Genomic DNA, 13576 nt, shown 5'->3' on the forward strand with positions numbered 1-13576 from the left:
GAATCTTGTGTATTTTGTGATGTTAATACATATGCTTTTCCATTTCAATGTTAGTATTTGATTTCTATGCTTAATGCTTGTTGTGGCTTGATCACCCATGGTTTGAATTTTGGTTCTTGATATATTGGAAAATATGACTTGAACTTAGAACTGAAATTGAACACTTAATTGATGGAATTGAGTTGTTTGTAAATGCATGAGAATGAAGTGGATGAACTCTAGTCTTGACAAATTGTAAATACACTATGTTAAATTCCTTGCACACCAACTGTTTGATAAAAATACCAAAAAGAGTTTCTTGNGTTTTTGTGNACTNTTATGTCTAATTGAGTTATGAAAGGAAGAATTGTCATGTGTTGCACAAGTCTCTTGGGAAAACGATACCTGGTCTTACCAGTTTTATTACTTGAACGATTTGGTACACTTGCCAATGAGTTAACAAGTTTTTGATGTTCAAATCTACTTCACAATACAAAAAAGCATCTATATAGATCATACTTTCGTATAATAACATGTAAAGCAAGGAAAGTACATGAACACAAATATATATTGAACAGGAAAATTACATCAATGAATAGTCATTACATCCAATCCCCATGAATAAGAATTATAGTCACTCCTAGTCATCTAAAACATACTCATTTAAGCAATCCCTTGCAGAAATTGATGTCTTAGTGCCTTGAAGTCGTCTCCTGATGTTTCTCTAGTGTTTTCGTATCTTGCTCAGTCGAAAGGTATTCTCATTTTGTCTTTTTCTAACTAAATAACCAACTTAGAATTAATTAGTTCGCTTAACCCACAACTATGCATGCTATGAGCAAAAATCTTAACTTTTTTCCTCCAACTGACTCCATTCGCTCAGCGAGTAGTGATGGTGTGCTGAGCGACAATTCTTCATGATGGTTGAGCAAATGATTGTTGACGCTTAGCGAAAGTGAGCTGACAGCACTCCAAATGATGTAGAACTTCTTGTACAATTTATTACACAACTTTCCTACTTCTTATTACAACTTTTTCTATAAGGAACACATTAATTCATGAATAAATACAAATTTGAGCTAATTAATAAGTCTGAAAACATGTACTTTTCATATTTATCAGCAATGAGTGGTTACATCGTTCATGAAAGAGAAAGAATAGAGGTGGCCTGGTTGAACCAAGATGGAGGCACCCTGACTGAATAAAGTCGTGACCTTGTTTGACGGATATGGAGGCAGTCTTGTAGTTGTAATGGCCTGAGCTCGGGAAGTAGCTGCAATGGAGGGGAACGCCTTTTAGTTGCCTCACACAAACAGATTGAGCACTTGCGAGAGAGAAAAAAAAATAGTGTTTATCTCTCACAGACAAAGAGAAAAAATGTTACCGAAGGAAAAATCAGTCAGTGAATATAATACACATTACCTATGGATTTACCGACAGATTTTTCCATCGATAAATGTAATACACATAACCTACGGATTTACAGACAAATTTTTCTATCGATAAATGTAATACATATTACCTATGTTTATCAACAAATTTTTCATTGGTAATGAATTTGTTGATAATTCAAATTTCAAAATGCATCGATAAAATTTGTTGACAATTTAAATTTACAAATAAATTTATTTCTGTCGGAAAAATTTCACTAATAATTTAATTTTCTTTTTAGTATATAATATTTTCTTAGATTATGTACGAATTTTAAGTACTTTCATACATAAAATATCCTTTTAAGTAAAATTTTCATCTAAGCACACCAACATTACACACGAATTCTACGTACAAAAATATCGATAAGTAAAATTCTTATGTAACTTTTTAAGATTTGTATATAAAATTATATATAATACTTATATTAACTATGAATAATCTATATGTATGTATCAATACATAATTCTTAGTTTCTTAGTAACATAAAAAAAAACAAAAAACAATTTTTCTACCTCAACCATCTCAATAACATGATATCGTCAATATCATGATATGCATCTATAATATTTAATCACCACACTAATCTATTAGATTTCCTTACACACACACACACACACACACACACACACACACACACACACACATATATATATATATATATATATATATATATATATATATATAGGGTTAAATATGTTTTTAGTCTCTCAAGTATAAGTGATTTTTGGTTTTAGTCCCTATTCAGAACATTGATGACATTTCATCCTCTTAGTATTGAAACATGTAACTTTAGTCCTTAAAAATAAACGGCGTTAAGTTTTTATTGACGTGGCTAACGGCCCTGCCACGTCTTCTTCCAGCTTTACTGATATCTGTCTGTCACGTTGGTTTTTGTAAATTTGGGAAAAAGCCCCAAATTGAAACCCTAGTTGCCCTCTTTCTTCGTTGTGCCGCCATGGAGGAATCACCTCCAGATCCAGAGGTTTCTTTTCCCTTGCTTCTAAACGTTCCTGCCATGGAAGAAATGTTATGAAGAATACTCGTTCCTCTGCGAAAATTCGAGAAAATTCAACATCTATTTGGGAGGTCCGAGGGGCGCTGTTCAGCGTGGACAAGACGATCGATCTGCTGTTGAAATCTGGCACGACATAGTATTTGGAGTTCAAAGGAATCGATGAAAGCTTCGTGTACGAACCAAATGGGGGTTTAACGAACATGTCGGATTCTCGCAGAGCGATTTTCAGAGGAACGCGAGAAAACCTCAATAGAGAAGATGGAGAAACCTAACGCAACCTGTGCCCAGAACGAACCACCCAGGCCTGCAAGAAAACCAGAAACGCAACAACCATGAAAGGGAAAGCAAGTCGCCGCTGTGGTGTGAACGCGACTTCACTGCAAAGGCGTCACTGTCGCAAGCGAAACCCACTGCTAAAGAAGCTTTCGCACCTCCACCAGCAAGAAACCAACGTCTCGAACGATCCCTTTGTCTTCTCTATACTACTTTTCAGTGGCTTCTTCCTTCAAGTGTTGAATTTGACTGTATTTTTTTGTTCTTTTCACACTGAGTTGTGTGTTTCAGTGATTATGTAGTTGTATTCCCTTCCTTGCATGTTTTTGTGTTTTTTGTGAACGGGTTACTCTTGAGTATTCTTCCTGTTACTTTTTCTGTATATGAAATGTTTTGATGGACTTGTTTTTGAGAATAAATACTTGATTATCATATTTTGGTTTGTTTTTGTGTCGTTGGCTATGGATGGATTTAATACCCATGTCTGGAGCATCTGGTTCTGATTGCAAGAGATGATTTGCCTGTGAGATTTGTCTCAGAATTTTCTGATTGACTTGATACCAGAACATTTGGCCTATCTTTATCTCATTCAGAAAATTCTTTTGATCGTTGTTGGTGCTTCTGTGCTTGTCCTGCAGTTTATGATGTGCTTATCATTATATGTTCTTTTGATTACTGGCACAGTGCTCTTCTTTCCCTGTTCTGTGATACTTGTGAGAGTTGATTTCAGGGTTTCTTAATTCTGGTTAGGAAATATTTGCACTCTCTTGTGGATTGTTGACGTAAAAACATTTGATGAATACTCATGGCAGGAACGAGTATTCATCATAGCATTTCTTCCATGGCAGGAACGTTTAGAGACAAGGGGAAAAGAAATCTCGGTGATTCTTCCATGGCGGCACAGTGAAGAATGAGGACAACCAGGTTTCAATTTGGGACTTTTTTCCAAATTTACAAAAATGAACGTGGCAGACAGAGATCAATAAAGTTGGAAGAAGACGTGGCAGGACCGTTAGCCACATCAACAAAAACTTAACGCCGTTCATTTTTAAGGACTAAAATTACACGTTTCAATACTAAGAGGATGAAATGTCATCAATGTTTTGAGCAGGAACTAAAACCAAAAATCACTTATACTTGAAGGACTAAAAACATATTTAACCCATATATATATATATATATATATATATATATATATAAATTAACAGTAAAATATAAATTAAAATCAATACTTCTGAATAAGATTAGTCATTGAAAGAATTCAACTGAAATTGAAACGATATTAATAAAACAATATTTATAACTAACATTATAATATCATAATTTTTACAATACAATACCAAATATTTGAATAAAAATAATTTTATAAATTCTTAACATAAAACCTCAACTCAAAGATATTATATTAATGTTTTTAAAAATATTTCCTTATACTTAAATTTAAATTTCAACAAAATTCAACAGTAATAAAAAGTTTAGATTCGAATTATGATATATAAAAATAATAATTACATATTAAAATTAGGGATGACAACGGGTCGGGTCGGACACGGATAGTGTTTATCTGTAGCCCGGTTCACCAGATAAAAATGTATACGCCACTCGACCTGTTACCCGCCGGATATCCGTTTAGAAAATACCTGCGGGTATTTTAAAACTTGCGGGTATCGCAAATATTCGCAAAAAAAAAAAATATTTTATACATTTTAAAATAAAATTACAAAAAATATAAATATAATATAATATAAATTAAAATTTTATTTTATTTAAATTTAACTTAATAAAATATAATTTTACTTTATTTTTAATTAAATTTAATTAAAAATTGTATAAATTAAATCTTTTTATTATTTTTTGCGGATAATAGGTACCCACTGGTCGGGTAATATACTATCCGTACCGACCCGTTTGGAAGCAGATATTAAAATACCTTTTAGCTGTTACCCATGAATAGTGAATATCCGCGATAGTAACTACCTGTCGTAGGTTTTATCCACAAATACTCGTACCAGCAAATTTTTTTCTCATCCTGAATAAAACCTTCAGAGCATTCTCTTGGTAAAAAAAAAAAGGGTAATGTTTGCCTCTCAAAACATCTTCATTCAACAATTTAAATAAGGGAATGAATAAAAGTAAAATATAACTGATGAGTCAACAATTCCCATTGAAGGGAGTATTGAAATTACTCAAAATACTAGATTATATCTTTATTCAAAAGGATACAACTTTTTTTTATGTTTTTTCTTTCACTTTTTGCTAAATTTATATTATATTATATTATTTATTTACACATATCTGTAAAGGATATAATTTTCTCTTAATAATTTTGGTACCATTTTCTTCTTTTAAAGCATTTAATTTATTATATTAAAATTATTATATTACGTGATAAAAGTGCATAACTGCATAATTCTATCTATCAATAAGTCTACAATCCCTTAACTAAAAATTAACCATTTATTTTTCACTCTTTGTACTTTTTGTAAAACTATATTATTTTAATAAAAATACAGACAGTAAAAACACATTTACATTAATATATTATTGAATAAATACATTTACAAATAATGATATATTTTTTTCGAACTTATTTTATCTTTTTATCATTGTCTTTCTGTTAAAAAATATTATGGATAAACAAAACTACTATTATCTATTTTCTTAATTTCCTAAAACTATGTAAGTACTTCATGCTTTTAAATATTTATTGTAATTTTTAATCAGAATATATGCTACAGTATTTTTTAAACAATTAGGATGACTAATTTAATATGTAAAAGTGTCGAAATATTTTGAAAAAATAAGAAACTAAAATTATATAATTTTATTACAATTTAAAATAATTACTATAACTCATTTTTCAAAAAAAAAAAAACAATTCGTGGATTCTTTTCTTAGTATTTTGTAAAACATAAATAAATTTTTATTTAACATCTTTAAAATTTATATTAGACAAATATTTTAAATATACAAATTATTATATCATTAGAATTTACAATGATAGTATTTTTAAACATATAATTTATCTTATAATTAAACTTCATAACGATAAATGTTTTTAATTAAATAAGTTGTATTTTATCGTAATATAAGTTTATTTTTTAATTACTTTGTTGGTTACCTAAAATAATATTGAAATTTAATGTAGAAATAATGATTAGAAATGGTTTAAAAAAATTCTGCGTTATTGGTTAAATTGAACTAAAACTAAAACTAATAAGAAATATGTTATAGAAATTAAATTAAATATTTGATATATGACTTTGAGATAATACAAATATCTGAAGGAAGAGCTTGCATATAAATATTTATTTTTTTTATTTTAATGTGTGTGAGACAAATTAAAAATAAAATAAAATTTAATACATATTTAAGCTTTAGTTTAATTATTTTTGTATTTAAGGTTCGTATGTGTATTAGTTTTCGGTTTAATTGTAGTATGATACTTGAGTTAAGTAGAGCGGTGAAAATAATATTTCTAGTAGTTTGGTTTTTCGGTCTGCAACAAAAAGGATATAGAATAGGGTGAACTCGGTATTTTTAATGGGGTGCAAATAGTAATTAAAAAATTTCTTAATTTTTCGGCAATTATTTCATTATTTCTTAATTCATTTTCTCCTATTATTTTTCGGCAATTATTTCATTATTTCTTCTATAATATGCAATGCATTCAACATAAAAGCAGATGACAATGTAAATGAAAGCGACTAGAGAACAGATATAAAGACAACTCTTATAAATATATTCTAAAAATTTTATTTCATGCCTAAGAAAAAAAAAGATACATATAAGAATAATTAGGTTAGTTTTTTAACATTATTTATTGACTATATATAGTTTTATTAATAATAGTTTCATCAGTTCCCTTGTATAGGTCCATTTTCATCATATGAATGCTTGCTTCACCTAAAATTAACAAAAGATAAATTTAATTTAATAGAAACATTTTACTACGTATATAATATGTTTTTCATACAAGTAAAAAAAAAAAAACTATAATATTAATACATATGAATATTCCATTTATCTAAGTTTTTATATGCATTCTCATTAAAATGTTTATTTTACATAATTTAACGGTGACTAAAAAAATCAATCTTATTTTACAATAATAATTTACAATCTTTTTTTTTTCTCTCTTTTCATTAAAAAAATACTTCATTCCTATAAGTTCTTTCTCACTTATTTTTAAGTTTCTTATTTCAATCCTTATTTCACTTAAATTTAGATATTCCTTTCAATAGTCGGTGACTAAAAAAAAATCAATCTTATTTTACAATAATACGTATACTTTTCTAAAAAATACATCAATAAAATCCATATTTAAAAATATTGGTATTTGATAATTTTTAGGTACATAAGATATTTATTCCGGATAAGGCAGTTTATTAAAATATTAATATTTTTACATTTGTCTATTGATATTAATCTAAGCCATAAGGATGGTCAAAAAGTACAAGCACGTGTGGTTGAAGATAATTAATGAGAGTTTTTATTCTACTTGCTGATGAACTCAAATTGTCTTTTTTATTTAATATCTTGGTTGCTATGTTTCAAAATTGATGAGTTTTTTTTTGACAAGGAAGTGAGCTAATAATATTTGGCTTAATTTCAATCTGACGTCTTCCAAATACTAAATATATATATATATATATATATATATATATATATATATATATATATATATATATATATATATATATATATATTTGGAATCCCATGCATCTTTTACTTAATTAAATTTTCTTTCTCTGCACAGATTCGTGCTTCCAAAACTCAACAACATGAAAAGAAAAACAACTCCACCACTTCTTCGTCATGCTTTTGTTTTCACGTCTTACATGCATCATTTTTTTCACAATATTTTAGGTTAGAAGTTAACCATCGATTAGAGATAAGATTTAATTAAATCAGTTTGTAAGGTGAAGTTTGTACTTTATTTATATATTATAATTTGGTTTTATCTTTAAAAAAAATACTTCTTCACGTCGACCTAATTAAACCGGCTTATATTGTATGTGATAGTAGAAATTGGGTAGTCCAATAGCAATCCAGGTGGAATAGAAATGTCAAAAAACAATAAATATCGTTAAGATAGGCTTTGAACCATGGTTCTGATACCATGTTTGAAAGTGGAAACCTAACTCAACTCCACAAAATTAACTTGTAAGATGAAGTTTGCACATTATTTATAGTTTAGTCTTATCTCTAGTTGATGTGAAACTTTCAACGTTAAACTTAAAATTCACTTATAATGCTATCAGAACCATTAAAGAAAAATATATTTAAATGATTTATAATTTTAACTCTTAAAAATATTTAATATTTTGGAAGAAACCTTCACATCAAAATCTAAAAATAACGAGAATTTATTAGTGATGGACAGCCCACTTTCCAAATTGCAAAAGCTATTCAAATTAAGTTAACTTCTAAATAGTTAATGAGTGCATAATTAGTATTTAGACGTTTAATTAATGAGTGACCATTAAGAGATAGTGTGAGATGTGGTGTTTAGAAAGGACAAAAAAGAAAACGACAAATTGTTATCAGTCTTATGATGTTACTGCAGCCGGAGAGAGGGAGCGCCGCCGCCAGAGAGAGAGAGAGCGCAGCCTAATGATGCCGCCGGAGAGAGAAAAAAAGAATATGCTTAGCTTGCTCTTTATATTTGTCTTAGTATTCTTGTATTTTTTTTAAATTAGGTTAAAATAAAATGAGAGTTATGTGGAAAAAATGTTTTTTTATTAGATTTAAATATTATCATAAATAGATCTATTTTTAGAAGAAAAAAAAGTTATTTCCTTCATACTCTCATCGCCTAAAACAAATGATAATCAGACAAATTTTACAACTTTTCAAAGAATCTTGATCGTAAATTGCCATTTTGAAAACAGTGGCACGCACAAAAGTAATTTTCTCAATATCTATCTATCATCTTGGGTTGACTATTCTAGATTTTTTTTATGTGTATTATTATTTGATTGTAAATCTTCATTTTAATTTGAAAGAAACACAATAAAAATTGGACTTAAAAATAAAAAACTCGGACAACCAAAACGAGAGAATTATTATATTTTTATATGATAAGAGTATTTTTATTATAAATGTATTTCATATTCACATATTTTATATTTAATAAAAAATAAGTTTCTTTTTTAATTTAAAAGAGACCAAATTTACATATTTTATAATTTGGTTACAAATAATTAATATATTTTTTTACATAACTTGTTTTTCTGTTATTTTCTTAAAAAAATACTCAAAACAAAAATAAGAATCTCGATAACCAACAAACCTAGTAATGATCTAAACTACACTCTCCGACATATCTTTTTCATTACAGATGAATATTTAAATTTTCATTTTCATTGATAAAATAATTACGTTGTGATAAAGATTTAACCTTCGTACAACCTTTTATTTACCATTTATGTTATTGATCACGTGAATATAAAGTAAAAGAAAAAATTATTCTTTATCACACTTAACTTTTTATATTTATTTAATATTATTTTTATTTTACATTTTTATAACCATTTTAGTTTTTATACTTTTGTATGTAACATTGGTAAACTATAAAGTAAATAAATAAATGGAAACATGCAGGGAAAATGAATAGACAATAGCAGCCACTATTGGCTTTTCAATTGTCATCATACACAGATGATAATGACCCAAAAAAACAATAAATAAAAAAAAATAAAAATTGGTACGGCTCCATTATATAAATTGAGCAAGTATTGGCATCTTAAGGTGCTCTGCTTCTGCACTTTCCACCTTCCCATATAGAGTTACAAAGAGGACTCTTCGTTCTCTCTCTCTCTCTCTCTCTCTTGCATAGTTGAAGTAAGAACCCTAATTTTACAGAGCCAAAAAATGGGAAGAGCTCCTTGTTGTTCTAAAGTAGGGTTGCACAAAGGTCCATGGACTCCTAAAGAAGATGCATTGCTTACAAAGTATATCCAAGCTCATGGAGAAGGCCAATGGAAATCACTACCCAAAAAAGCTGGTAATTGACAGTTTTTAATTGATGACTAGCTGATTCATTTCTCAAGTTTAATCTTTTCTTTGATGGGGTGAATGAGTTATGGTTTATAATTACACAGATAGTGTAAAAATTGAATTTTTATTAATTTTGATTGAATATGCAGGGCTTCTTAGATGTGGGAAAAGTTGCAGATTGAGATGGATGAATTATCTGAGACCTGATATAAAGAGAGGAAACATAACCCCAGAAGAAGATGATCTTATAATCAGAATGCATTCACTTTTGGGGAATAGATGGTCCCTCATAGCAGGAAGATTACCAGGAAGAACAGACAATGAAATAAAGAACTATTGGAATACCCATCTCTGCAAAAAGCTGAAAAATCAAACAGGAGAAGATACTGAGACACCCAATTCCTTGGAGAGTCCTCAGGAAGAACCTGCAAGTGGCAGCAAAAAGAAGAAGAACGGTGGCAAAAAGAAGAACAAGCAGAAGAACAAAGGAGACAAAGATAATGCAGAGCCACCAAAGACACAAGTTTACCTACCAAAACCAATCAGAGTGAAAGCTTTGTATTTGCCAAGAACAGATAGTAATAACACATACACCTTTGATTCCAACTCAGCAAGTGCATCAACAAACCAAGAAAAGGAAGAAAGCCCCTTGACAAAAGAATCAAACTTGGCTAGTGAATTTGGAAATGTGGGAGAAAGTGATGATTTTGGCTTCTTCAGTGAGGACCATGACTTGGTCAATGCCTCTGATATGGAATGCCACTCTTACTTTCCTTCAGATCATGGCTCTCTGCAACAACTCTACGAAGAATATTACCACCTTCTCAACATGGATCATAGCCAATTCATCGAAATGAGTTCATTTGGAGAATCTTTATTGGTGTGAAACAGTGTCAACAAAGATCAATTCACTTGATAAAGATGAGACTCATCTCTCATCTTACTCGTACATGAGATACAATTTCACTGTTCATGTGAATGTGAAAACTTTGTTGGTAAATAATTTGTAAGTAATTCTGTGACTGTGTTTACTGAGTCTTGAGAAACTTTGACTATGATGAATCTGCAACACTCGTCACAGTTAAACATTTTTAGGAGAAAGATATAATATTTATATATATTAGTTATCAAGAATAATGCTGAGCATATTGATCAACCACTCATGTTACTTTATATTTTTATAATTTATATTCGATGATCGTATCTAATCTCATCTTGGTTTTTGCACAATTAAAAATTCACTCACTTGTGTATGATGCACTCCATAAACAATTGCCAGTCAGTGACTTAAAAAACCAGTCCTTTTTACTTTAAGTGATATAATATTTTATTTTAATGAAAGTGTGTGAAGAGGTGAACTTTAATACATTTTTTTATGTTGATCTATATATCCTTATATAGGTTTTAATTATAGTGTTGATAAAGTGGATTTTAAATCTAAATTAATTGGTTTTATCTTTAATTAACGTGGACTTTTTAAATTGAATAAATCATTATTTATATTAACCTGTATAATAATAATAATAGTAATAATAATAATATATAGTATTTTGCGTGTATATCATGTCGTTAATATAAATTTATAATGCTTATGCTAAAGTTTTAATAAAAAATTTACTTTATGTCAAATTGATAATAAATTATAACTGATGTGTGGTAATGCTCGCTCAGTATAATGATGAGTCCAGATATTTTTGGTTTTTTTTTTGTAATTATGGTAGAGAAACAGTAAAAAAAAAATATCAGTAGAAAATTGAAATTGATAGTGTTTTTTCAGAAGGAGAATGATCGTTGAGAAGAAGTGAAACATTACCATGCATGTGAGGAGAGATTTCGTCGTTTTAAGCTTTCTAGGAAAATGAATAAACTTTTATGAAAGAGAAATGTTTGAAAGTTTGCTTCTCATGTGCTTACCTTTATTTTTTTTCTTCATGATCATACAGATCTTAATAGCAGTGATGGACGCATGTTACTAAGTTTATGAAAAAAAAAAGCAAATTATATATTTGAAGTCACTGTTTTATAATAAATATGTGTAATTGAGAGTATATAAATACATCATTTGAATTTCTTTTTTCTTATTAAGGTGATAATTTATAGTTTAATCATTTTGGAGATTTTTATTTGTAAAGTTCTATTTTTTTTATTATTTCAATTAGGTTCTATTTTCTATAGAATTGAGTCAATTTTGACATTGTCGTTAATTGTTATGAACGATGTTAAATTTAGTGTTTAGTGGCATGCTAAGCTAGTCATTATTGAACACGTGGCACACTGAGCTAGCTTCGTTCACCTCTCATCACAGACCACCATCGTACTGCCAGAGTGGCTTCATTGAAGAGATTTGTGTCGACGTCTCGCTGCACCACCGTCTCCGTCCTTTTCTCGACAACCATCTTTCGCTTCGCCGACAGGGATTTTGCCGTTGTCGTCACGATGCCACTGGCAGCCGCTCCCTCTTTAACCCCATCATCGTTCTCTAGGGATCCGACGATGAATCTGTCGTCAAACACGAAGGCTCCAACACCTTTGACCTCTTTTACGACTATAGCGATGGCACTGGCCTTTGTCTGCTTCCGTCCACCATGTTGGAGTTCCTCCTCAGCTCAGGCTTCAACCGCCTACTCGAGTAGTTCGCACAGATCGAGATGAACGGTGTGTCGTCACGAGTTAAAGGGGTGTTAAATAAGCAAACATAGTTACCCTGGTGTGAATGTAGTCAATCGTCGTATGTGGGCCCAGGCCATGATGGAGGTATATGCAGATGGGTGCTTAAAAGTTTCGGCTTTGATTCTTGGGTTTTACCTAATTTCAAAAACTATGTTTATGGGTTCAAACAAATATACCTTGAATCTCATTACATGTTTTGGGAACGTATATATTACTCATTCCATGTCTTAGACCTTGTTTACACAACATCATATCTTTGCATTTGATTTCAAGTCACACAAACCTATTTCTTCTTATTTGATGTATAGGTCATGGATAGAAAGTATTTTGCTATAATTTTTAAAGTAATTAATGTAAAAATCAATAATTTTCCCTTAAAATTCATTGACTTTGGATGATACTGTGTGAAGGATGTATCGAAGAATGGGGTTCTAGTAGTGCAATCATTAAGAAACAACATAATTGCATCGCCACTTTTGGCTTCCATAGCTATAATGTTGAGTTCCCTAATTGTTTGTTGATGAGCAGTGGCCATGAGAAGAAAATCGTGGTGTCTGAGGTTTTTGGGGACAGGAGTGTCCTTGGTTTGTCCATAAATCATAGATCGAGATGAACTGCGATTCAAGATGTCGGAGGCGCGTGAGTTACCTTGCAAACATATTTTCCACTCTGATTGCATCCTCCCATGGCTCTCCATGCAAAACTCGTGTCTGGTGTGCCGCCACGAGCTTCCTTCCGATTTCGAAACCAGGGCTCCGAGTTAGATCGACGAGGAGGCCATAGGGTTGACTATCTGCAGGCTTCCAGGAGGGGGTTCGCCGTGGGTTGATTTTATGGGGGATGCAGGGCTAGCAAGAATCCATCTAAGGCGACCAAACTCTGTCACATAATTAAAAATTCCTAAATTAGCAAGCCATGACACAAAATTTTTAACGTCGTCCAGCCCACTAAACGACAAGGTCCAAACTAAGTCAATTTTTCACAAAAATTGACCTAATTGAGATAAATTAAAATACGAAAACCTATTTGAGATGATTATGCACAAATAGGGATGTCTGAAATGATTAAACCTTTATTTTAAATTAGATTATGGTTTTAATCATCTTTTAATTTCTTTTGTGATTTAGGTTCTCTTTCTCTTAAATTTTAGTATTTATGGTTTTAAAAATTCGTAATTTTAGTTTAATTTACAATTTCTCAAAA

At 30.1% G+C, this 13576-nt stretch overlaps 1 protein-coding gene and 1 pseudogene across 1 annotated transcript; both read left to right on the plus strand.

The window, feature by feature from the left end:
- The first annotated feature begins 9441 nt into the window (after positions 1–9441).
- On the plus strand, positions 9442–10859 carry LOC106780332 (transcription repressor MYB6). The gene is made up of 2 exons (XM_014668607.2): positions 9442–9710; positions 9853–10859. The coding sequence occupies exons 1-2, from the start codon at positions 9578–9580 to the stop codon at positions 10587–10589; spliced, it is 870 nt and encodes a 289-aa protein (XP_014524093.1). The 5' UTR covers positions 9442–9577; the 3' UTR covers positions 10590–10859.
- Positions 10654–13137, plus strand: LOC106780325 (annotated as a pseudogene).
- Positions 13138–13576: the final 439 nt, after the last annotated feature.

Source organism: Vigna radiata, unplaced genomic scaffold (genome assembly GCF_000741045.1).
Source record: "Vigna radiata var. radiata cultivar VC1973A unplaced genomic scaffold, Vradiata_ver6 scaffold_179, whole genome shotgun sequence".
Taxonomy (NCBI): Eukaryota; Viridiplantae; Streptophyta; class Magnoliopsida; order Fabales; family Fabaceae; genus Vigna; species Vigna radiata.